This window comes from Notothenia rossii, assembly GCF_949606895.1.
Source record: "Notothenia rossii genome assembly, chromosome: 9".
Taxonomy (NCBI): domain Eukaryota; kingdom Metazoa; phylum Chordata; class Actinopteri; order Perciformes; family Nototheniidae; genus Notothenia; species Notothenia rossii.
The window spans coordinates 68,235,343-68,260,009 of record NC_136907.1 but is presented as its reverse complement, the minus strand read 5'-3'; the positions used below and the strand labels follow the sequence as shown (position 1 = coordinate 68,260,009).

General features: G+C 39.6%; 1 protein-coding gene across 1 annotated transcript in view; it reads right to left on the bottom strand.

Moving 5' to 3' along the window:
• Positions 1–24,667, bottom strand: part of b4galt2 (UDP-Gal:betaGlcNAc beta 1,4- galactosyltransferase, polypeptide 2) — a 144,036-nt gene that overhangs the window by 31,986 nt on the left and 87,383 nt on the right. Inside the window, exon 5 of the mRNA XM_079651873.1 lies at positions 2,228–2,415. Within this exon, the coding sequence (XP_079507999.1) occupies positions 2,228–2,415 (188 nt within the window). The remainder of the gene's footprint in view (positions 1–2,227; positions 2,416–24,667) is intronic.

Below are 24,667 nucleotides of genomic sequence, written 5' to 3'. Positions count from 1 at the left end.
GTCCAAATATGATCTCTTTGCAACCATGTGACCTTCAGCTCACTAAAAACACAAGGTTTTATTTGTATTCCATTTTCCATAAAATGTTTAGCAGTCGAAAAACTCCACAGGAACCTCTTAACAGTTTGTGATTCTTTGCTAATGTTAGCTATAACCGTGCTTACCACCTGGTGTTATATTGGTTGCCAGATAGCATTAGCTTATTGAGTACTTCATCAGCAGCTCCTGAGGAGTTTTCAGCAGGATAACTCTGGTGGGTGACAGCTTTTGGAGTGGATGGGTCACATTCATTAGCCATGTTAGGCACTTAATCAACACTTCTGCTGCTTTTAGATAATTGAGGGCAGGTGTGTTGTTATTAAGCAAAAAGAATAACACAACTAAAACAGGATGCTAAAATGCAGTGCTGTGAGGATGCAGTAGACTTTGAAGCTCTTGTGCTTACACTGCAATTTGATAAAAAAACATCCTTTAAAAATGCTCTCTCATGGGGAAACTCTTGACCTTCTACGTATTACCATTCATGCAACAAGATCAATCTGCTATAGATGGTTTGTTGTCATTTAGGATGCAACTAGCAATCCAGTTATATTAATTCATTTTCTATTGCTGTTTTTCGTTCAGACTTATTTATTCGTTGTTTGGCCTTCACAGTATCAGAACATGGTGAAAATGAACACACAAATTCTTAAAGGGGATGACCAATACCTTGAAACAAACACAGTATTTCATTTGGGATCACTTAAGTCAAAGAAAAGCAGTCAAATCAAAATAACTGAGACGCTTGGATAACATTTTAAGCTACTACTTGATGGATTAGAAAAAAGTTATTTTGTCAATAAATTAATAGTCTATACTCTAATGTGCGTATTATCCTTTTACTGTGTGTATTACATTAAATAAGATCACTGAAAATGCGTCTTTTCCAAAAGAACAGGTACAAATATTTCACATACCATATCAGACTTTAAAAACACTACATTACATGTCACTTGTTAGACGCTTTTATCCAAAGCAACTTACATACTCAATACTGTGGGCAATCCCCACAGGAGCAATTTGGGGTGAAATGTCTTGCCCAGGGACACAACGACATGCTGACTGCAGTGGGGTTTGAACCTGTGACCCCCTGATCCCAACACCAAGGCTCTATCCACTGCGTCACATGTCTCCCACTATCAGAGTAAATCTAGTGAACACGGTGTTCCCTCATTAAAACATTATTTCTTATTCCGTGTTCTTACAATAACGTTTTCTGATTCTCGTCTGTGAATTTCTCATAAATGATGGCACAATAAAACAAGATCAGGGCCTTGCTGGTATAAAATATGGAAAACACACAGATAATGGATTCTGGCTGCAGTAGTTCGCTCAGCAACAGGTTGGTTTAGCAGCTCTATTATTTGGAACACAGTTTTCAACACTAATAAGGGTCTTTGCACAAACTGTAGTCTAGACTTGTTAGATACACTTCGTATTATTGGCTCTTGTTAGAACTACAGAAGTATGACGAGATAAAATTGGCAGCAGTGAACCAGGAGGCATTTTCATGCTAATTTGGGCTTCAGAAAAGGATTTCAAAGTATAATGAGATTTAGTCAAATTAAATACTGCTCTGTCTATTGCCTGTGAAATATAAGGCTGTATGCCACCTCTAATTGTTTTTGTTAAACACAGACAACTGCATTTCAATATTAAACATATTTATATTCAAAAAGAAGTGCAAGCTTATATAGGTAACACATGCAGAACCCATCTGCAACAATAGCATTACAATTCTCTGTAGTGCGTGTTTATTAGCTGCATGTGTGTGGGACTTTTTACTTGATGTTTTTTTTAAGACTAACAAATACCGTACCGTATATTCCATTAAATAGGCTGAACTGAAATGCTCCTGAGTGTCATGTCTTGTTTCGGTAAATAGCAAGTAAATAGGTTGCGTAGAAGGTTGGACACCATGTATTTTTATATTGTGTATTCCATAGAGATACTCTATAGATATAGATATATGTGTTGATATGTGGATATTTACTGTCTATGAATATTATCTAAAGTCAAAATGTATATATTTACTGTTTTATTCTTTAATTTACGTGCAATGCCTTGTTTTCATGCTGCTGTGAACAAACAATTTCCCCAATTTGTGATCAACAAAGTAACTTTAAATTAATCTAACGCTCCCTGGTCCGCACTAAGAACGCACGCCAAGCTGAAACCGTCCCCTCACCTGAAGCCGAACTTGTCCATGGCGATGGCGAAGTGCCTGGGCTGGTCGTAGCAGTGGTAAAGGTTGCGGTCGTCCATCGGGATCAGGTCCACGTCGCTGAAGATGAAGCAGTCGTACTCCCCATCCTTCATAGCCTCTGTGTAGCCAACGTTCAACAACTTGGCACGGTTGAAGGTTTCCTCCCCTAACTGCAAAGAAACAAAACAGAAACAAGAAAGACCATGGATTAGCTGTTTGCATTATGGATGAAGAGGGTAAGAAAGGTAGTTTCATCAGGACATGTCATCTGCTTGAAAGACTGTGTGAAAAATGACAGTTTGGAATCTGCCGGAGCCTGAAACACATATTCAGGATGTGACATAAATAACAGCTTTAATTAACTAAAAGAGAGATAACATAACTCTGTTTCTACAACGTACATCGTCTACCTTCACACTTCCACTTTGTAAGGTTGAATGTAGACTTGTACGAAAGTAAAAGAGGGCATTGAAAGGAATTTAAATGAGAAAAAAAAGGAATATATCTGTCAAAATCACATGCTTTCTTCATTTTACTGTGTGGAAGTAACAACCACACGATTAAGTGGTACAGGCAGTGTCACCATGAACAAAAGAAGAAAAGTCAGACCAAGCCAATTCAGGTCAGGCTCACATCAAAGGTGTTTTTTTTCTGTGTTACTCCAGTATGAACAGATATCTATTGACCCCCAAGAAAAGATAAGTGTCCTGAAAGTAAAAACACATCTGCCTCTGAAAGTTTAACACCTTGAAAAACAAAGTCCCGTAGTTTCAATCATAAGTTGTTATATCTGTTAAATATGCAAAATGCCTCTTATTTGCATTCAACTTTTTTGTGATTTTTTTTTGGGCTGCATTCAATCTTTTTAATAAGATGCAATATTTTCATTTTAAAGCAGTCCTGATGCATTCAGATGTTAACATCGTTTTTGGATAATCCAATGGATTATATTGCTAACTACAAAAACGACTACCTACCACTACTTACTACTTAAAAATGGTCAAGTCATTTGTATTCAGTAACTGACTACATCTCAAATAAGGCCTAATATGATCAACCCTGGTCATTACTACAGAGGAATATGTAGTTTGCTAGCTAGCTAACCAAACATTCAACTATCAAAAACAGCTCATTCAGGTATAGGTGCGAAAAAAAATATCCGAATGTTCCTTTAATCACAGTGAAGCACGTCGTCAGGCGCTGAGGAAAACCACTTCCGTTTCAGAGCATCATTGAACATCAGTATTTAGTGCCTTCAGTGCTGTATTTATCTCTACAGGCAGTACAAGCTAATGTTTGTATTGACCTCAAGAGAGCCGACTGCTGCAGTTAAACGCAACTGTTTTCCAGTCTCCGCATGGCACAGGTTCAACACTCTGGCGCAAGAGTACAATATGTGCCTCAGAAATGTAGCAGGGTAGAAGTATAAAGCAGCATGGAATGGAAATAATTAAGTAAAGTACAAATATGTCAAAAAAGTACTTAAGTACAATACTTGAGTAAACGTACTTCGTTACTTTCCACCACTGCATTAAATAGACTGAACAATTCATTAAAACCAGGAAATAGCAGGTAGATTAATTGGTTAATCTACCAAATAACCAATGAAATGTAATGGTTATAAAAGTAGTTGGACCCTATGTCGCATTAAGAAATGATTTCATGAAATACAATCTACTTTATACAGGAGCTACACTGACACAAGGTACATATCATGTCCAGCAAGGTGGTAAAATAGAAGATTAAATAGTAAATGTAAAACGAAATATGTTAATCATCCATTATTTGATGAATTTTTCCAATAGAAAAAAGTGTAAGTGTAAAGAATATGGTCCAAAAATATTAATTTTTAATCAAATTGATATTTTATTGTAGGAATGTTTCCGGTATTGTTTGTTGGATTTATGATTGTATGGTATATTGTAAGCTATTTGATGCCAGGCTTAACTTTGGTAAAAAACAAATCCTTTACAGTATGTGTTGTATTATGTGTACAGTACTTTTGCTTATATACAGTTACAGTAACATTAGCGAGCTACAAGGAAATCTGCTGTATTTACACTGAACACTGAGCTTTTTGAGTTATAATGACTGTAATGTAGATGTTCATGCAAATCTTGCTCGTGTAGCTCTGTTAAATCCTAATGCAAAATCTATAAGACGCGAGGGGCTCCACATAAAAAGATAACATGGTAATGGAGATGAGACTCAGTCCCAGTGCGGAGCTTCATTTCTCATACCGAAAGGACCCAGAAAGAAGAATGTCTCAGTATATACTATATAATATTACATATTTTCTGCAGTCACATATCCCTTGGCCATGAGGGAAAACCACCCACTTCTGACAGCACCGAGAATATCTGAGATGATTAATGCATCTGCTGCTTGTCTTATTCTCAGAGCAGGATCATTTCTAATAAAGGGTACACTTGCTTCCACACTTGGGCATTATCAGTTCCGTGAATCAAGTACAATGCATAATCCCCCTAGTAAACCCACTAATACCTGAGATTTTAGAGCATAATCCCTTGTGCAGGTAACAAATAAATCTGTTGTCACATATCCACTGAGTCTCCAGAAATCAGCTCGAGTTGTCCTCTGTCATTCAGTAGGTTGGAACAACATCGTATGAGATAAGTAGAGCAAAATATATGGCCAATATTGGACTAGAAACTTGGGCAACAGCTGATATTTCAGTACAGTACAATCAATGTATTACTCAATACTAGTGTATGCAGTGGGGTAACACTTTATTTTAATAGTCCATAGTTAACACTCTATAAGTCATCAGTCTTCAGTTTTCCAGTGTTCGTGATCAGTTGTGCAAAAGATTTTGCTTTATTCCCATGTCTGTTGCATATAATTAGTGGATGAATGTATGTGTTCTGTTGATAGGTTATAGACTTTCTACTGTTCTCAACTGTTTTTCACTTTAATTGGATAGTCCTAACACATGCCTACAAACGCTTAGTGGAGAATGCCTACTAAAAGTATACTGATAGTCAACTCTAGATTAGTTGACGATCAACAGATAGTCAACTAAACTCTAAAGTTGCTTATCTGTTGATCATCAACTAATGCTTAATGTAATAGTCAACTAAAGTCTAAAGTTGCTTATCTGTTGATCATCAACTAATGCTTAATGTAATCTTTAGTTGACATCTTGACTCTCAACAGATTATCAACAGATAGTCGACATGACCCTGTTGACTTTCAACTGACAGATTGATTTTGAGTAGTTGATTGTCAATTTTGAAGATGTTGACACAATCTACAGATAGTAAGGTTGAATATCGGTTAATAACATGTTGACAGTCAACGGACACTTTTTGTCAAATCTATAGATCAACATTTGAGATGTACCTTATATTCTACTGGCAGTTAGTTAAATGCATGTTACTTGTCTGTTGAAACAGTGTTGTTGAAACTGATGACTTATAGAGTGTTAACTATGGACTATCAAAATAAAGTGTTACCTGCAGGGGTTCTCGGGATAAAATGCAAAATATGTCCAGAAAATAACTCGGTTTGGTGAAACCTGAAAATAAGGTAATCTCTAAAGTATATCCGTATAATATATATTAAAAAAATCTGCCACTTGAATTGTTGTCAACAGTGTCAGATATTTCAAATCTTAAATGTAGGAAACCTTGTGGTCTTTGAGGACCCCTTTTTTGTATTTGATACATAATGCATACTTTACAGAGTTTTACCAATGCATAGTTTGCAGCCGCACAATTTAAACTAGCCTATTAAAGTGTTTTGTGAGTTTGACACAAAACAGAAATAAGAAGCCGGTGTCTTATAAAGTTAATTGCAAAAAATGTTAAAGTTACAAGAATCTTTTTTTATCTTTTGAATGCCTTTTTTCTAACTTTTTAATATGTCTGCAAACACTTTCATCACAAAAGTGTATTGAGTGCTCTTTTATGCTGCAAGCAACAATCAATACAGACATGTTTTCTTTTTGAAAATATCTGCATTTCTTTGTGTGTAAGACAAAAAAGAGTCGGGCAGTGCAGGAGACATGAAGAGATTATTGACCGTCCTTACAGATGAGTGAATATTTCTTTACAGAACACACTTCATGGCACCCTAAATCTTCTCTTATCACTTAATGCTTTAAGTTTAAGGTGTTGTATTTCAAATTAGAGTACATAAAAAGCAACATAATTTTTTATATAACAATATAAACTGGCAAGAAGCCATGTAAAGGAGGAACGTTCAGTCATCCTCTGTGTACAAACCAGTCTTTTCTGACCACTCCATTGTCTGTTTTTTCAATACTGCTTGTTTTATTTTGTTGACGCAGTGTTTTCTGTGGACTCCGCATTTCCCCCTGCTGCCGGCTGCATTATTCTGTTGTTTTTTCCTCTCCTCTAGCTTTAGGCTTTTTTTTCCTGACCAAAACCTGTCTCCAATATTTCTCACCCAGAATGCATTGGAGAGCCCTGCACAATTTGCATACAGTGGACCACAGGGGGACGGCTAAACCGCCCATGTGTGAATGTTTGACAAATCAACAAATGACATGTTGACAGGGTAAATACAGAGAGGATTCTGCAATTTAGCGGACCGCAGTTTTTTGGCTCTGCATTTGCAATTTCACAGGCGTCTTTTAACTTTCAAGGACATTTCTGCTCCATTAGCTTTCGATCAGGCTGGGCCCATAATGCACAGTACATATGCATGTGAGCAAGTGGCCTCAGCCCTGTGTACATTTGTTTTCTGACGGATATGACAAGTACAGTATGCGTGTGCTGTAAATATGGTTTCTTCAAGCTCTCGGATAACTAGGAAATATATATAATCAAATCATCTCGCGCCTCAAGCCTTTAGATGGTTTAGGCCATTACTTGTTCTTGCAACGTTGTCATTGTCACAACAGGAATCTGCAACAATGACATATTTTGTTTGCCGAGTCGGCCTTCACAGCAGGAATACTGTTAAAAATAAATGTTTACCAGGACTAATACTGTTCAGACAATAGGCTCGGAAAGAAGTGCTTTCTCTAGTGCAATTCGTAATTTATGAATTATAGAACTAATGGTGGGCTGATACTTCACATTAAATAAAATAACACATGCGGAGCTCCGCGGGGCACAGGCTGAGTGAGTGTGTGTGTGAGCGGATTGATCCATTTGGACTTAGTGACGTCAACCTGCCACGGAAGAAAAAAGTGGGAAAAGACAAATCTCCAACGAGGCGCTCTGGGGCAGCATAGACAGGTATTTTCTGTGTTAGAGTTTTACTCGCTACAGGGTGTACTTTGAGGGTTTGTGACTTTCCAGATTGTTTACATGCAGGAAAAACCGGAAAAGCATATGAGGGGACCTTTAAAAGTAAAGTTTGATTTATTATTTATTCTGTTTTTAATTAGGCATAGAACGTACCCATAAACCTGCAATACTTTACTGATGATTTTTGTGCCTTTGTGGAACAACATCATATCATTAACACATACTTATGTTAATATAGCTTAAGTGCTATTGGACACAGTTGACAAATTACACATTTAGCAGTTACAAAACAATGTAATTATTTGAAATCTTTCTTCAGGTTGCTTAAAGTCACACATCCACTCTTCTAGTTTGGCTTTGGTTTGGTCCCAACCAAGTCCTGAGGGAAAGGTCGTCACTTTAGCGGCTCCATGCTTTACTTCTGTATCTATTACTGGTCACCAGCTAGTCGCTAACTTTGTCAGATTTCCGTTTGCTCCTTGGCAGGAAGTGTACAATGTGATCATTCATGCCCAAAACTTTAGCTTAAAAATCATGCTCATAGATCTGTGAGAATGCACCAAAACACTAACGCTTCCAGACCAAAACAAAGAGCTAAGGATAGAGCTGAGAAAAGCGGTGGCTTTAGCGACAAACATCACCTCTCAGCTGATAACTGGGATAAAGTGCAGGCAGCAGCTGGGAAGCAGAGTGTTGACTGGAAAACCACTGGGGTGAATCTCTGGCTGACTGAGAAAATAGGGGTTGGGTAATTGAATGGAAAACACTCATCATCCACCATCAAGGTTTCCAGTTGCTCCACTGTAGCGCCTCAATGACTGACTGCAGGAAACTGTGGCTTCAAGGCTCCCTGTTGTGCTTTTTGTCAACTACCTGTAATGTGCTCAACGGTGTGTGAGAGGCAGGATGCCGCAGTAAGAAAGATGCGTTTGGATCCAATAAAAGATTTCAAAAATGCTCCAGAAAGTTTATTGTGATGTGGGTTGGACCATCTGGAACTGATTATCAACTTCAGCGAATTTGACAATTAACCAACTCAACAGGCCTCAGGAGGAAACAGATTAAAGAACAATTGGCATCAGATTTTCGGAATTATGGGAAAGAGTAAAGTGGCTCTGTGGAAAGTAACACTGATCCTCAAACCCACCCACTCTAAAACCACTTCAGCTTGGGTGTTTAGGAGCCACAACTGGAGCAGTTTCCACTCCTACTGAGCGAATGAAGAGTCATTTATCAAGCGCTTGTTGACCTACCCTTTTTTTGCTCCCCTTCTGTGGACTCCCCTCTGCCATCTTAAGTGGTATTTCGTTTTAGGTTTAAGTACAATTTGGGAAGCTTCAGGATATAAGAAAAGTCGTGTTGCATCAATAACAATGAGTGAATGATTGATGGATTTATATCTGTATCCTGCATGCTGAGACTGTATACAAGTAATGTATTAACACTGGGAAGATAAAGGTAAATGGACTGTACTTATAAAGTGCCTGATCAGGTCTTTCCGACCCCTCAAAGCACTTAACAAGTCATTCACCCTTTCACACCTCATTCATGCAGAGCAGTACCATTTGCTCAAGGGTAGCTAACATTCATTCACATTGACACACCATTGGCCATGCGTTCAGGAGCAACTCAGGGTTAAGTATCTTGCCCAAGGATACATCGACACGTTGACTGCACGGACTGGGATCGAACCCACAAGACGACCATACTCCCTCGCAGCCACAGATCGGTTGATCTAGTTGTTTTCATTAAACTAGCTCATCTGGAAAATGTATTTTTATGATAAAGAGGAAGAGACTGTCACCAGTGAGCATGAACAGACTGTCCTGCACAAGTCTGTCTATCCTATTACAATACGCATTATACCACAATCCAATTTTAAATCATTTTTCAACAACTTAACTGTAACTGGACTGTAAGCTGCTCCTTAAGTTATCACTAACGGCCGTCCACACGGCGGCGTGCGTTGAAGCTTCAAACGCTTCTGCCCATTCACTTTGAATGGGGTGACGCCACGCTTTGCCGAACTGCATTGTGGGAGCGTCGTTTCGCTTTGCTCGCGTTGCGCGCTTCAAAAGTTGAGCAATGTTCAACTTTTGAAGCTTCGACGGAAGCGTCAGCCAATCAAATCATATGCCAGTACAAGCTCTAGCCTATCAAACCGCTGCTTGTGTGTCCGGGGCGGGAGATTCATGTGACTGGTTGTTGGTCGAGCTTCACACGCCCGCCGGCAAGCTTCAACGCACGCCGCCGTGTGGACGCTGCGTCACTGTATAGTTATGGTGCAACACATTATTAGAAACTAGAGAAAGTGAAGAAGGATTGGCTGCAATAACAACCGTTACAACAGCCGTTACTTCAACCTTAGCTGCAACCATTGCTGGAGTTTTGAAGCTGATACTGAAATGTCAGAGAAAGCTGGTCAGGATATATTAGCCAATTATTCCGTTTACATACAAATATTTTTGATAACAAGCCCTTTAATGTGTTCTTTAATTAATTGTGACCAAGCCATGCACCGAGTAAGATATTTTGCAGTTAAATATTACCCTTGTCAGTGCTCTCTGGGGGACAAACAATTTAATGGTGTTTTCTATTTCTAGATTACCACAGTGAGCTACAAGCAGCAGGGTTTTGGGAATGTTATGACTTAATTAGTGAGCTGACAGAGGAGAGATGACAGGAAATTAGAGGAGAGCGAGATGCAACAAACATTAGTTCATAAAACAATGTCACCGCGCTGTTCTTTGGGCTTTCAATCATAATTCATGGTCTAATTGACAAACCTTATGATATCTTGGTTAAAGTTGACGTGCTTTAAAGGATCTTGAGATATGGTTAAACAATCCAGAACAACCACTGGTGACACATTTAGAGGTTGAACAATGAGTTTATAAAAGGCCTTGGAAATACAGAACAAAGAAAGAAATTAAACGGGCCCTATTGCACTGTTTTGCACCCCTTTTCACCCTTTTGTGTGGGAGAGAGAACTTTGGGATGTTAGCCTTTGCAGACCATTTACATGCACGGAAACCTATATAACACTGCAGGAAAGGGAAAACCCCAGAAAACCTAATAGGGCCCCTTTAAAGGAAATGACGACTTCGGTATCCAAATGATTTGACCTTAAACATACCAAAAAGATCACGTTGTATACTCCTGTGTTTCCTCTACAGCAGCCTCTGCTCCTGTCATCTCCTGCAGGTGCATTCAATGATCTAGAAATTCCTCTAAGATGTTGAATGGGGAACAATTTTCAAGTGAAAGAAGAAGAGTGGAAGCAAGGGAGAACAAGTAAGCCTAATGAAACGCATCCTATAATTTCTCCTTTACTCCCAAGGTACGAAGGTAAATCTTCCTCCACTTCTCTGCACCTCCTTTTCCTCCCTTGCTTCTTCCCTTTCTGTCTCTGGCGGAGCTCTCCGGTGTGTCTGCAGTAATCTAGTCAGTGTCAGTCTCTCCCTCTGCCCTCTGAAAACCAATTAACCCTATCAGCCATATCAGAGTATCATCAGATAAATCCATCGCTGCTCCCTCTGCGAGTGTGTGTGATGAACATACAACTTTCTCCTGGTCACCGTAAACACGCACAGACACGTGCACACGCACAGACACGTGCAAACACACACACACACACACACACACACACACACACACACACACACACAACAGTTGCCATGGAGATGGATTTAGGCCCAGCTCTGGTTGAATGATTGTCAGCAGAAAGTGAGTCAGTGTGTGTGTATTTGAATGTATTGTGTGCATGTCAGCGCACAGTTTTAGTGTTCGTACGTGTGTGTGTGTGTGTGTGTGTGTGTGTGTGTGTGTGTGTGTGTGTGTGTGTGTGTGTGTGTGTGTGTGTGTGTGTGTGTGTGTGTGTGTGTGTGACAGGGTTTATCAGTCTCCAGCAGATAGACAGAGGCAGGGCCTCTCATCCTATCATTTGGCCTCGCTTTAAGAGAGACCACAGGAGAGTCAGAGAGAGATTTCACCTTATCTCACTTAATGGAGATTGAGTTGCATGTGGCTTCCTGTGTGGGCGTATGAGCATAATGTATCAGAGGAAAAGTAGCTGACCTCCCATCGACCCGCAATTGTCCAATCATAGCTCAGCAATCATAGACACAGCAGGTCTGTCATCACCAAGTAACAGTTTCCCAAAAAATAAGAAAATACAATTGTTTTCTTCTACCTGCTATTTATCATGCTAGATGGTTTGATTGTGAGTTGCAGAGTCGTGGAGATATTGGTCGAATACATATCTTCCTGTTCCTGAATATAATGGAACTAGATAGCAATTGGCATGAGCAGTTGATATAGGAACTATTTTCCGATACAGATCTACACACATCAACCGTATCACTACGCAAAAGGAAGGATGCATCATGGACAGGAGGCTCTGAGTCAGCAAACGTTACAGCTCAAAGGAGGATGACGCCATTAATGTTTACATCTCGTGCTGCGCATGAGCCTGTTGCAGGTGAAATGCAGAACAAAGGTGACAGTTCCCACCTAAAGCTGCTTGCCACAATGTGTGTGGATTATCTTAAGTAACCTGGTCATCATTTCTGGATAGAAAAATGTATGTTTTCAAATATTTTTTGTTTCTTGAGAGCGTTGTGTCATCTACAGTACAGTAGTTTCAATGTATTTGAGAGAAGGCAGACATCTCTATGGTCAATATATTTAACATTTTGCAAATATTTTAGAATTTGTGGGAAGATGGTCCTGGATGCTAAGATGTTAGGCTAACGTTAGCATCTCTTTCAACATATCAGACTTCTTATGATTATTTTTATTTCGCTTATAGTCTTGGATTGTGTGAGCAGTTTAAGTGTCTGAAATGAAGAAAATAACTTAATTTAACTTCAAATTCCTGACAGATACCGTCTACCTCAACTGGTAGAAGAAAACCAGGTGACAGATGAGAGAAAAGGAGGAAGAGAGCTATTGCGTTCATCAGAGCCTTCATGAACATTTGTGACTATATGCACTCGGCCATGCGTTCTTAATAAAAGATGATGATCCCTTCATTCCCCGGCCACCTGGGAAACAGGAGGCTCATCAAAGCTTGATTAGATCCTGCAGTCAACCATGCACACAAACACACACACAAACACACACCAGGCCATGTATATCTAATTTATAACCTTACAGTCTTCAATCACACTCGCAGCAGCAACAGCAGCATGTTTCCTGCTTTATGAGAGCTTGGCACCGAGCACAAAGAGTGAGGAGGCAGGAGCGTGACAGAGCTGGCGAGGGGCCAGAATAACTAATTTGCTGTAATGACTTTCTGGCAGTCCGGACATGGAGGAGCTCCCAAATGAAGCGAAAGGCCGGGCCACGACGGGCAATTCAATTACTTTTAGTAGTCGATAGATGCAGATCAGGGCAACATCAACACAACAGTCTGAGATGATATGCTCCTCTGCTGAGCTGAAACAATAAGGCAAGTAATTTGTTGTGAGTAAATAAGTGTAGGACAAATATAAACCGTCAAGGAACTTTGGTTTTATTGCAAGAATCCTGGCCAAGATGTCCTTATGGAAATAAAAAGTCTTGGGTTATTGTGTCAAAAATTCAAAGCTGAAATTAAATGGTTGAAGAAGAACTTTTTAGATGTTATGGTCAAAGAAGTGAGATCATTCCCAATAACGAATATGCTCTCTTTTCGTTACATACATCAAATGGAAAGGTTTTATTGATTGAAACGTTGAAATTTACCGAAAAGTTTGAAAGGCCAAATAGTTTGAAGAGAACAAAGCTGACATAACCCTAGAAATGTATTCAATGTGTTAACATCAATCACCATTTTGCCCAAACAAGCAAATATACTTTTCATTTGGTTAAAAAAAGAAGTATGCCTCTGCGACACATCAGGTAATACAGTGTGGTGTAGAAACCACAGAGGGACAGACCAGGGTACGGTTAGCAGCCGCCCTGACATGACAGCATCAGTCAGAGGGAGAGGAGAAGCGACGAGCATTGAACCCAAATAAATCGAAATGACAGCATTAGCCACAGAGGAAAAGGGTCACAAACCGCGAAATCAGACAGAACGACAGAACCAAAGACTGACGGAGAGAGGATGAAAAAAGTGATGATGATGATTATGACAGAGTGGCTGCCAAGAGTATTGACAGCAAAGGTTAGAGCTGCCCTGCAGGGAGTCGGCCAGTATGTGTCACTCAGAGAAAATGCAGAATTGTACAAAAAACACCCCCATGCCAAAGGAGAGCGTCAGGGAGGTGTAACACAGGGAATCAAACCCACCCTACAATGTGGAAAATATGGGGCCAGATGGTTGCTGTGGCTTGTTGCTTTGACCTGCAGCTCTAGACCTGCTCTCAGAGACATATGGGGCTTGAGACAAAAAAAAGAAGGGGGGCACTCTCTAGAGGAAGAAGAGTCTCCCTCTCGCAGCCCGAGCATGCATCATCTCATCTGACCTCTCCAGCATGAAGGGCGCCTCATGCTCAAACTCTAGCAGTCCCAGCTGGACACTATATTCCTGCTAACCACCTTTGTTGCTGTGTTAGACATCCGGCTCTGAGCAGCACTGACTCATTTCTAACATCAAGCTTACATGGCGGATAAAAGGTCCAGATAAAAATACATGCATATGCAACCATAAGGGACACACATTCAAATCCACAAAGGAAATGCAGGTAAGGGTAGTGACTACAATTAGGGCTAAATAACAATAATACAAAGTCACTTTTAGTGGCAGCAACAGAACAAGTAATAAACTGGATCTTACAGGGAGATAGTGGGGGAGTAAATATTAAATGATATTAGCATTTCTACTTCCATTTCGCTAAATATGCTTAGATCCACCTGTTGTTATGTCTGTGCACCAAAACAAGCCGAGTAAAAAACGCCAGAAATGAAAACATTTGAAAGACAAGGCTTTTTTTATGTTTGGCTGAGGAAGATCATTTGGTTTGCAAAGATATCTGTTCACATTTCTCAGAAAATACAACAGGAGTAAGGGGAAACATGTTTCCGTCCCCCCTCTCCATTCATCTCATGTTAGTCTGCCATCCACGTAACATGCTGCAACTGCACTGAAAGGCTTGAAATGAGCAGCAGCATCAGGGGCTGATGCAACCCGGTTCAAGTCCAGAAAAGGCTGCTTGTTGTTCGTCTACCTGCATCTATATCAGCGTATCACCTGAAATATGGGGTACATGTGTAAGGCTAATTGTTTCATTAAAACACATCTTACTTTAAGATAAGATAAGACTTTATTTATCACGGGGGAAATTGCTTTACAGCAGAAATACGTGAGAAGAGTGCAGATATTAAAGTCAAAGATTACAACATATCAATTAGGGATGCCAGTGATTATTCGATTATTCGAATATTCGTTAGTCTCCAAAATCGAATATTATTTTTAAAAATCGATTTTATTTATATATTTTTTTATTATTATTTATGTTTTTTGTTTTTTTTTCTGGCTCAGTTTCAACCAATAGACTAATGCTAATAATAGTAATAGTATTAATAATTGTAAATGGCCATTGGTCACACCACCAGTTTGTTTTACTGTAAACTTGGAGGAAGCCTGCGTGCAGAGCAGACTGCTGCTGCAGCACGCTACACACCGACCCTGCCCCCACCCCCCCTCTCCCTCACACGTGCGACTAAAGATGAACAAAGCGGCAGGTAAAAAGAGTTCCTCCTCGTGGAACTACTTCGAACTTACAAGTCCAAAGGAAGTTAAATGAAACAAACAACGGAATTCCTTTTGTCTGACTTTTTTTTTTCTCTCCCGCGGGGGGGCGGCGGTCGGTCGAATAATCGATTATTATTCGCCAGGGCTGACGAAAAATCGATTTTGATCATGGTCAGTTTCTGGCAACCCTAATATCAATAAGGTGCAAATCCAAATATATATGCCATATTTAAAATGCCAAAATCAGTATGAATCATACAAATATTATCAGTGAAGGGTAGGGATCAGACTAAGTGGGTTGAATATAGAAATTCATGCACGGATTTCAGTCCATTTTGTCTAAAACACACAGCACAAACACATCAATCCCTTCAGCAAGACTGGTGAGGATTTCATTTTCCTTATTATCTAAGATTACACGCACACATTTGCACGGGAGCAACACAAAGGCATGTCCATCAAACCTACAGCTCAACGTTACAGTAATTTCACACCAGGACCAAATATGGGACACCATCTGCCTCGTGCCTAATAAGGACAGCATCTTCTTCAATTGGTGAGCGATGGCTCAGCCTGTGTGTGTCACGATCTGTCTGTGTTTTGTCTTTGGTTTCCTGTCTGTGTGTGTTCCCTCCTACCTGCTCCCTCCTACCTGTTTTCTTGATTGTGTTCACCTGTTGCCCCTGTGTTTTCTCCTCCCTCCTCACCTGTCTCTTGTTTCCTTGATTAGTCCTGTGTGTATTTAAGTTCTGTTTTTTCTGTCTGTCCTTGTTGGTTCGTCGTTTGTCTGTGACTGTGTTCACCGGGAGTGTTCTGTTTGTCCGTGTATCCTTGAAATAAAGGTATTTTCAGTGTTATCTGCATTTGGGTCCTGCTTGCTTCGCTCACCCGTAACAGTGTGGGTGTTAGACAGTGAGTTTGAGCTCTCCGCTATTCTCCATATCAGTGGCATCCGGAAGCGTTTCTCTATTAGCGTATGAGCTAAGCGACACAGATGACAAGCTGATAATGATCTCATGAATCTTTCCCTTTTCTCCTGGAAGTGGAAGCTACTGTAGCATGAACACACTTAGTTTCCTAAGGGTTTGTGGACTCCATTTGACTTCTTCTAGGAAAATATGTTTATGGATCGTTTTTTTTCGAACTTTTGTTTGTCTACCCGTCAACGGGATTACTACTAAGATATCCGGTAGAATAGAATAGAATAGTTTAATGTCATTATACATGTACAATGAGATAATAATAAATGCTTCTCCCTTTCAAGGGTGCCATCAAAACAAAAACAAATCACAACATAAGACAACAAAATACACGCAGCATACATACTTAGGAATAAGGAATAAAGGAATAAAGTGCAGTAATTATTTCCAGGAGTATAAAAATAAAATCTGTAATGTAATAAATAATAATAATAATAATAGTGTGTATAGAAAGTTCAAGCAAGGAAGAGAACCCATTTGGGAGTGGATCCAAATGATGGGGCATAAACAAACTAGGTTTTACTTTGGTTAACATTGCATGACATTCTGTAGAATTCATTTGGTGTTAAAACATGTGTTACTCACTGGTAATATTCCCATAAACACCACCATCAAAATAACATAAACAGAAATGTAAGTGTTGTTTAGAAGCTCTGAGCAATAAATATATATTATTTGCATTTTCAATCATTATCATTGGATCCCCGGTTGATATAAAAACTATTCATTAGTGCAGTTTTTAAGCTAAATTGAGGACCTAACATTCTTCATATATCTCACCATGACATCTGTAATTAGGTTATTTATTTCTGGATTGGACTTGTGTCCTTTAGGGAGATCACATTTCTTGAGCCTCTAAAGAAAGACTGTTTCTCATCTGACTTCAGACAAAAAGTTTACCCTCAGGGCTTCTCTCCCCACATGCGTCTCAAACTTCTGATTTTTGACGAAGCTGTAAAATGAAAACCCATCCAGTGAGACGGCCTCCTGTGAAGCTCGGAGCTCTCCTTCATGTTTCTCAGTCAGGAGAACCAGCATTATAAATTGAACCTTGCTCTGAGACTTGTGCTATGGAGGTCTGTGGTTATCTTCCTTTGGGATTCAGTCCCATGAACATGTACTGTTAATATTGTCAGAGAGGAGAGTGAGGAATCACACGTCCCATTGAGAATCACTGCTGTAAAGACACCCTGTCACATAAACTACAAACACAGATCTACTGGCAGAGAGACGGTGAGTGAAGATCGTATTACCTCCAGGCCATGTGATCTAATCATGACTCCACATCTCTCCAACTGTCTTTCATCATTCTTTATTTGATATATTTGTGTTAGATTGTTGGAGGAACCTGTGATTTAAGATGACGACGCTGAAGTTGACAATAAAGCCTTTGAATTGAATTGTGATTATTGTACCTTTCATTCTTTCTTCCTATCTTTCTTCCTATCTTTCTTCTCCTTTTAAATATTTTGTTAATTTATTTCACTTTCATTCCTTCTGTCTTTCCTTTCTTTCAGCTTATAAACGTTTCGTGTCACACAAACTTGAAATGATGGGCTTGCTCCACCAGATAATTAAAGTACCTCTCTTTCATTAGGAACACAGCACTTATTTGCATATTATTTATTTTTAAAATGTGTAGTCATTATCTGTGTTTGACATTACTGTCTGCTCCCCAGCTAACGTGTGACATCCCTCAAAACAATTGCGTGTACTAGGAGCTATTGCGAATGACAGCACTTCTTGACAGTTGAATTATGCTTATATCGGCTGTTTCTGCTGTCAGGAGGGTGTAAGGACAACGGTAGCTGTCTAAGGAGGGTTTATTAATTAGTATGTTACTGTGAAAGGAAGGAGCACGGGGAGCCTGGGAGTTGTCAAAGTGTTTTGGTAACAGGGCTGCAGTGTAATGCGGTATGAATACAAATCAGCTCTAATAGAAATAATGAAGTTAATATCAGACGTCAGTTGCTTTTTCATATGTCTCTTTGCCTCATTTTCATCTGTCCTTTCTTATTTGTTTCTTTACATTGATTTCAAAAACATTTACTGTGGTCATTGGATGCAGATAGGCTCTTCATAAAGAAAGCCCATAAATCAGACTTTTAAAACAAATGTGCAGTGGATTTACTCTGAAGAGATAGGCAGGATGATCTATAGGAACGCTAAAGCTGCTCCATGTTATTCATAGCCATGCATGTCTGGGGTCAACAACATGGCCGCTCCGGGATGACAGGTCTAAGAGCTCAATATCATTCAAGATGAATTTAACAGCCTTCAGCTGAATCTCTCCCAAGTGAATGATGTACCGTGTGTTAAGTCAATGTCTTCGGAGGGCCAAAAGGGTCATAAACTGTGTTGGCATGGATCTGGTACCAGGACACTGCTTAGCTGATTGCTGTTTATGGTATGGAGCATGCTTAATAGGTGACAACGTTTTATATACAAGATCATTTCAGCAGAATAATCTGCCTGGTGACAGTGGTGTTGAAGCGGCTAACTGTACTTTGTCTGCAATGCTAACTCTTGAGGAAACAACCAATCACTACCAAGTTGTCTCTATTGATATATTTCATTTGATTCCTTGTTAGACACAAACATCTGTCTATTGTAGAGCTGAGTACTGCTTAACGGCCCGTCTACACAGCAGCGTTAAAAAAATCTTCCAACGCTTCTGCCCATTCACTTTGAATGGGGTGCCGTCACTTTGCCTCGCTTTCCGCCGAACTGCATTGTGGGGAAGCAAAGCGAAGATTTCCAGGATTTCCAGGATTCAAAAGCAATGTTCAACTTTTGAAGCTGAGCTGGAAGCGTCAGCCAATCAAATCCCGTTTATGCAAATCTGACAGTACAAGTGCTAGCCAATCAAACCACGTGTAAACTGGGAGAGACATACCGCAGTTCATTTCCTCCTATTCCAAACGATAAATTACGGTAGCAAATCACCCGGTTCTTTACGACCAGTAACTATTTACCGGGATACAAACCGGAGGAACCAGGCATGGAGGGAGGTGGCAGAGACAGTGGGTGAAACTGGTAGGTTTTCGCCTGTTTGGGGAGTTTATATATTTATATATATTGCTCGAATAAAATCCCCGGGGTTTTTTACTTTGTATGTCGGGGGCGGGAGATTCATGTGATTGGTTGTTGGTCGCGTTGCTCGCAAAATATCCCCAAGCTTTCAGACACGCCCACCTCTAAGATTTTCAAAATCTTTTTAACGCTGCTGTGTGGACGGGCCGTAAGACTGTTTAAGTACCTTGCTATTAATACTTTCTGGGTACATAACTTTAGTTTTTGGTACAAAGCTGCTTCTCTATTGAAAGTGAAGTATATCCATTTAACAGATATCTCACTTTATACAGAAATCACTAAGCTGGGTTAGATTTGTGTGATGAATTTGCAGTAAAACAAACATAAAGCAGTTGGAGGATACATCTATATAATCTATTTGTGATGGTATGGGATGCATGTTGTTCTGTCACCCAATACAGTAAAATGCCCGCAGTCTGCCCTTGCCATAGCCAAGCACAAAGCTTAGATAGGAGACAGAGTGGAGATAAGGAGTTTTCAGACCGAGCATTGGCAGGATGGAGCCCCATGGGGCACGTGAGCTCAGAATGTGGCCGGTCAGCTTACAGCACAGCAGGAGAGTGTCTGTGGTGAGATGTGTATGTCTGAGGTGTATTAGGGTAACGATGCAGTCAACATAAGCATTTTCATACAGTAGAAACATACCATAAACCAAAACAGCAAAAAAATAAGCCATAACAAACAAAGAAACGAAAGCTCATACAGTTAATAACCTTAAAATGCTACTTGTAGGATGTTTTCTCATAAAGAAAGCTGTACAAGTGAAGATAGATATGCCAACAACTACATTAAACAACTGCAGGGGCTGATTTCTCAACAAGTATATTAAGAGCTTTGAATCATCATTGTAAAAACCTTTACAAGACAACACTACTAAGCTGATGATATTCAAAAGTTACTGGATGTTTGAGTTTGTATTTGTTGGACATTTAGAATAATTTAAATAAAAAAGGATATGGACAATATAAAGAAAGTGTCCTTCAATAAAGGGCTAGTGGGAAAACAAACAAATGATACGTTTTCGGTACATTTCTGAGAGCAGCATTTTGTACCACATGTTCTCAGGTCTTTGAATATTAGCTTTTCTCTCTCTCTTACAAAGCTAACATCTTTAGAGTATTGCACAACCTTAGAGTAAGTGAGTGGTTCAGTTATGACTGAGTTACAGGGGATAAAGCACCACCTAAACAGTTATTCCAACAATGTAATAAAGAGAGTGTATGAGACCAATATTTTACCTTAAGCTGTGTATTCATAAAACGTCCCCCCTGTGCCTCTTTATTGTTATATACCATACATAATGCTTAACGAAAAGCTTTGACGGATAGGAAGTCTCTAATGATGCAACTTGATCCAAACACAGCAATAACAACACATATTATAACCTCATTTGTCTACACTGACATTAAAAGGTTTCTTTTGACATTTGTTCTGCAAAATGAGCAGACATTTCTATTTACAAATACCTTCTCCTGCAGCAGCCCACTTATTACAGGTTAGACGCTGGTACTGTATGAAACAAGAATGTTTTACAGCTGACTAATTGTACCATAACCCTCCTGATTCTGAAAATCTTGCAGGCTGTTTACACACGAATAATTTTACTTGCACTCAGCTTCCTTTGAAGTGTCTTAATGCAATTATTAAGTATGCAGACTTGCGCTTCTCACATCAAAACACCCATTAGAGTTCAAACTCAACACTAAGCAGTCAGCGAAACCGATTTTCCACTTTACATGTGCTGAAAGAAATCTGACGTTTTACTCTTTTCAACCATTTTTACTGTATATCTTTTACAGCTCATATCACCATCACTTTAGATTGCTGTGATTTAATGACATCGATGATGGAAATCGACTTTTATGATTGGGCGATGATCGAACAAGTAAAGATGAAAGGGAGAATTACTAACTCTCCACGAGTTCAAGGGAAATAACCGCTAGATGTTATTTTACTCGGTATGTTCATAAGATCATTTAGCCCCACTGATCACACATCATTTTCTTTTACAGGAAGGCAGATACTCAAACATTGAAGCAGGCAACTCTTCAAAAGACATTTTTAAGGTTGAAAGACATCGCGGAGAAGTAACTCTCATCAAAGAGGACTGAAACATACTCAACTCAGAGCTAACGGGCTGGTTATGCAGAGCTTTAAAGGGCTGTTTGCTGTCGGACAACCTGTGAAAAGAGAGCACACTTGGACATTTTTTGTCACAATGTGTTCAAATAAATGTGACAATTACTACAAAAAGCAATGTCAAGCCAAGGTGTTGCATATACTATGTGATTACGTGTATGTTTTTGTATGCAGCTTGTCCACAATCAATAACCGCACACATACATACACTGGTATTTGTCCAGACCCGGCATATTCAGTCACTTATTTGCATTTGAGACGTCACTTCCCCTTAATGACACATTTTGTGAAGTTTCAATGTGACTTCTATAAATTAATAATTGATCTCAATACTGAAGTAAATATATAATGACGACAGAGAAATATTCTTGACATATCTTATTAATGATAGAGGTTGCATAAGTATGGATATGCAAACAAGTCATTCAGAGCTGGGTAGGGAAATTAGCCTCGTGCACGTGTGCCCTGTTAAACAAAGAAGCTGATTCAAAACACAGAAGAAGAACATTAATCAAATGTGCATGCATATTTCTGTCAGAAAATATTCCTAAACTCTATCCTACTTGACGGATAAAGTCTTTAGATTGTTAACTTCCTTGTATTGTGAAGATAAACACACACTATGAAACATAATTACATGGGAAGAAACTGCTCATCAGTCTAATTTGGTCTAGCGCTGAGGCTTGATTACAGAGTCTATGACAGACTGATCGTTTATGCCTAAATTGCATTGACACAATGTATTGTTATTGACATAAAGACAGTACAATAACAAAGTGCTATCATAGCAATCATTTCTTTCTCTATGTGTCTGGAGACTACTAATATTAAGACATGCTGCCGTGTTGTAAGAACAAAAAAAGGCTCACAAAATAAATTCAAACGCCATGAGGTCTCTCCGTGTTAAAGGTCTGCAATAATGCTCAACATGTCATTTTCTCCTGGAGCAAAATGAAAAACATCTGATACAAAAAACGACCGAGTTCAATCAACACCTCTCCGCCACTGTCTCAACAAAAGTAATTATTGCGGGAGCATTGTCTTGGACTGCGTTATATCGTGCAGGTGTTCAGGTCATCCCACCCTCTATTGATGGAATAAGGCAGAGGAAAGTCATCCAGCATGTTGGCAGCAGCGTGGGCTGGTGTGTGAGCTTCACCTTCACTCATGGAAAGATAATCAACTCACTGGAGTGTTTAATCTAAAATATGTCTGCCGAACCATAAAGCACTTTGTACAACGGCTCCATACTGCACGGAGGCAGGATTGGACGTACATTTCAGCCTCCTGACAGGCAAGTGCATCTCCTTTTGTCTTGGACTTATGCTGCCCTGAAGGGTTTTCCCCCTTCTGATCCGATTTAATCGAGGAGCACTCAAAGACCTTCTGTACAGTAATGCTTCGTATTTAAACTACTTCTCCTCATGGCCTGATGTTTCGGCTTGAGGTTACATTTGGCTGCTGGAAACGCTGAAACGAGCATTGTTCATTCAAGGGCCTCAGTCTGAGTTTGAGTTCAAGCTGTCAGCAGCAGTTTACCGAGCCAGTGGGGGAGGCTGTGGTGGAAGAAAACGTCATCCATGCAGGAATGAAAAGAAAGCTAAGCTGAAGGTCTGAGGGAACGTGGAAGGGAAAGGTACAATTAGTAAAAAAAAAAAAGGTGGGGAAGGACACATTAATAAAAGAGGTAGGACGCATTCAGAGTGCGTAGATAGGTTCAAGGCTCCTTCATTCTCTGGATTGGGCCATTTTAAAAGGGCAAATTATTTCCCCCCTCCATTTTTATGCCCCCTCAACAGCCGAGGCCAGAGGCATTGTGTTTCGGTTTGTCCGTCTGTCCCATTCATAAAAACGCAATGTCTCAGGAACGCCTTAAAAGGAATATCTCGAAGTTTTGGCGCAGATTTTCTCTCTTATTCAAGAATGAACTGATTAGTTTGTTTTGGTGGTAAATCTGATAATGACATTTTGAAGCGATGAGCTTTATGACAAGCTTGACTTTTTAATGGGGGGCCGACAACAGCAAAGGGGGGATTTCTAGTTGAATAAACATGTTAATGAAGGATTTGCCTTAAATTACAAAATTATGAGAAACACAAACTAGGCTGCCTATGAGGTGCACCGTGGTACTATAACCTTCTGAAGAAACATTATTAGAAAGAGAAATATCTGAAAATCAGCTATGATGAAAAAATTGCTTATCCAACAAAAAACCCTGACTAGTTGTTGTTGGAGAACCAATATCTACCTAATGTAATACTGTTACAATTCCTGCTAATACGTTATTTTGTTAACAGCTAGATTTGGAAACACACAAACCACTCTTTCCTTGGCCATGGCTTAACTCTCAACCATGTTCAACACAAATCTGGAGTCATCTTTTGGACCCAAAGCATACCTCAATAGCTTAATGATACAGCAACACCCTAAGTTTACATTAGTGCATATTTTAAAACTCTCCGTGTTAAAGGATCCACATGCTGTCATTGAAACATTCTTAGATCTATACCAAACACTCTTTTTTCTATCTTTCACATCCTTAGTAACCAGCCGTTATCCTCACACACACCCTGGCTGCTCTTTGTTATGGACAAAGAGCAGCTGATTCAATGCCACTGGTGCTTTGTGGCTTTTTAAAGGTGTCTCCGAAAGCCTCCGCCTATCTGCTGTCCTTATTATACCCTCTCTATATGATAAGCCAAATAGGACTAAGCCCTCCCTGTGAGATACTGAAGTCCATTTGACTAAAGGTTATTTTAAGATAAATGTCAGCTATTCCCTGTCGGTATTAGATTTGAAAATATGTCCCAAATTTCCACTCTTACAGAACTTCCATGTGTTGTTGCTAGCACCCATTAGGGAAGCATAAAAGTGGAACACAACAGAGATAACGGGTTTAAAATTGAATATGGGAAGTAATAAAAACACATGGTTGATAGATATGAACTCTCCTTCTTGCTTATCGTCGCCCAACACTCGGGTATACTGTTCACTCCTGTGCTCTGCAGTTTCATATGTAAATGCACCAAATGGGATACAATTAATAATTCACAAGCATGTCATTAAGGTCAGCCGCCTCCATGTTTTTCATCCAGTTATACACCCGGTGAGTCGTTGTTGAGGAAGTTCCTGTTATCAAGCTCTATGTAGGAAATTAGAGCACCGGTCCCAGTAGGGTAGGAGTCTTGGAATGTGATCAGGATGCCACGAGAAAATGAGTTTGCAGCCATCTGCCTGCTCTCCTCTCAATATGTTCACAAATGTGCACAGAGGAAATTATACTCATCGA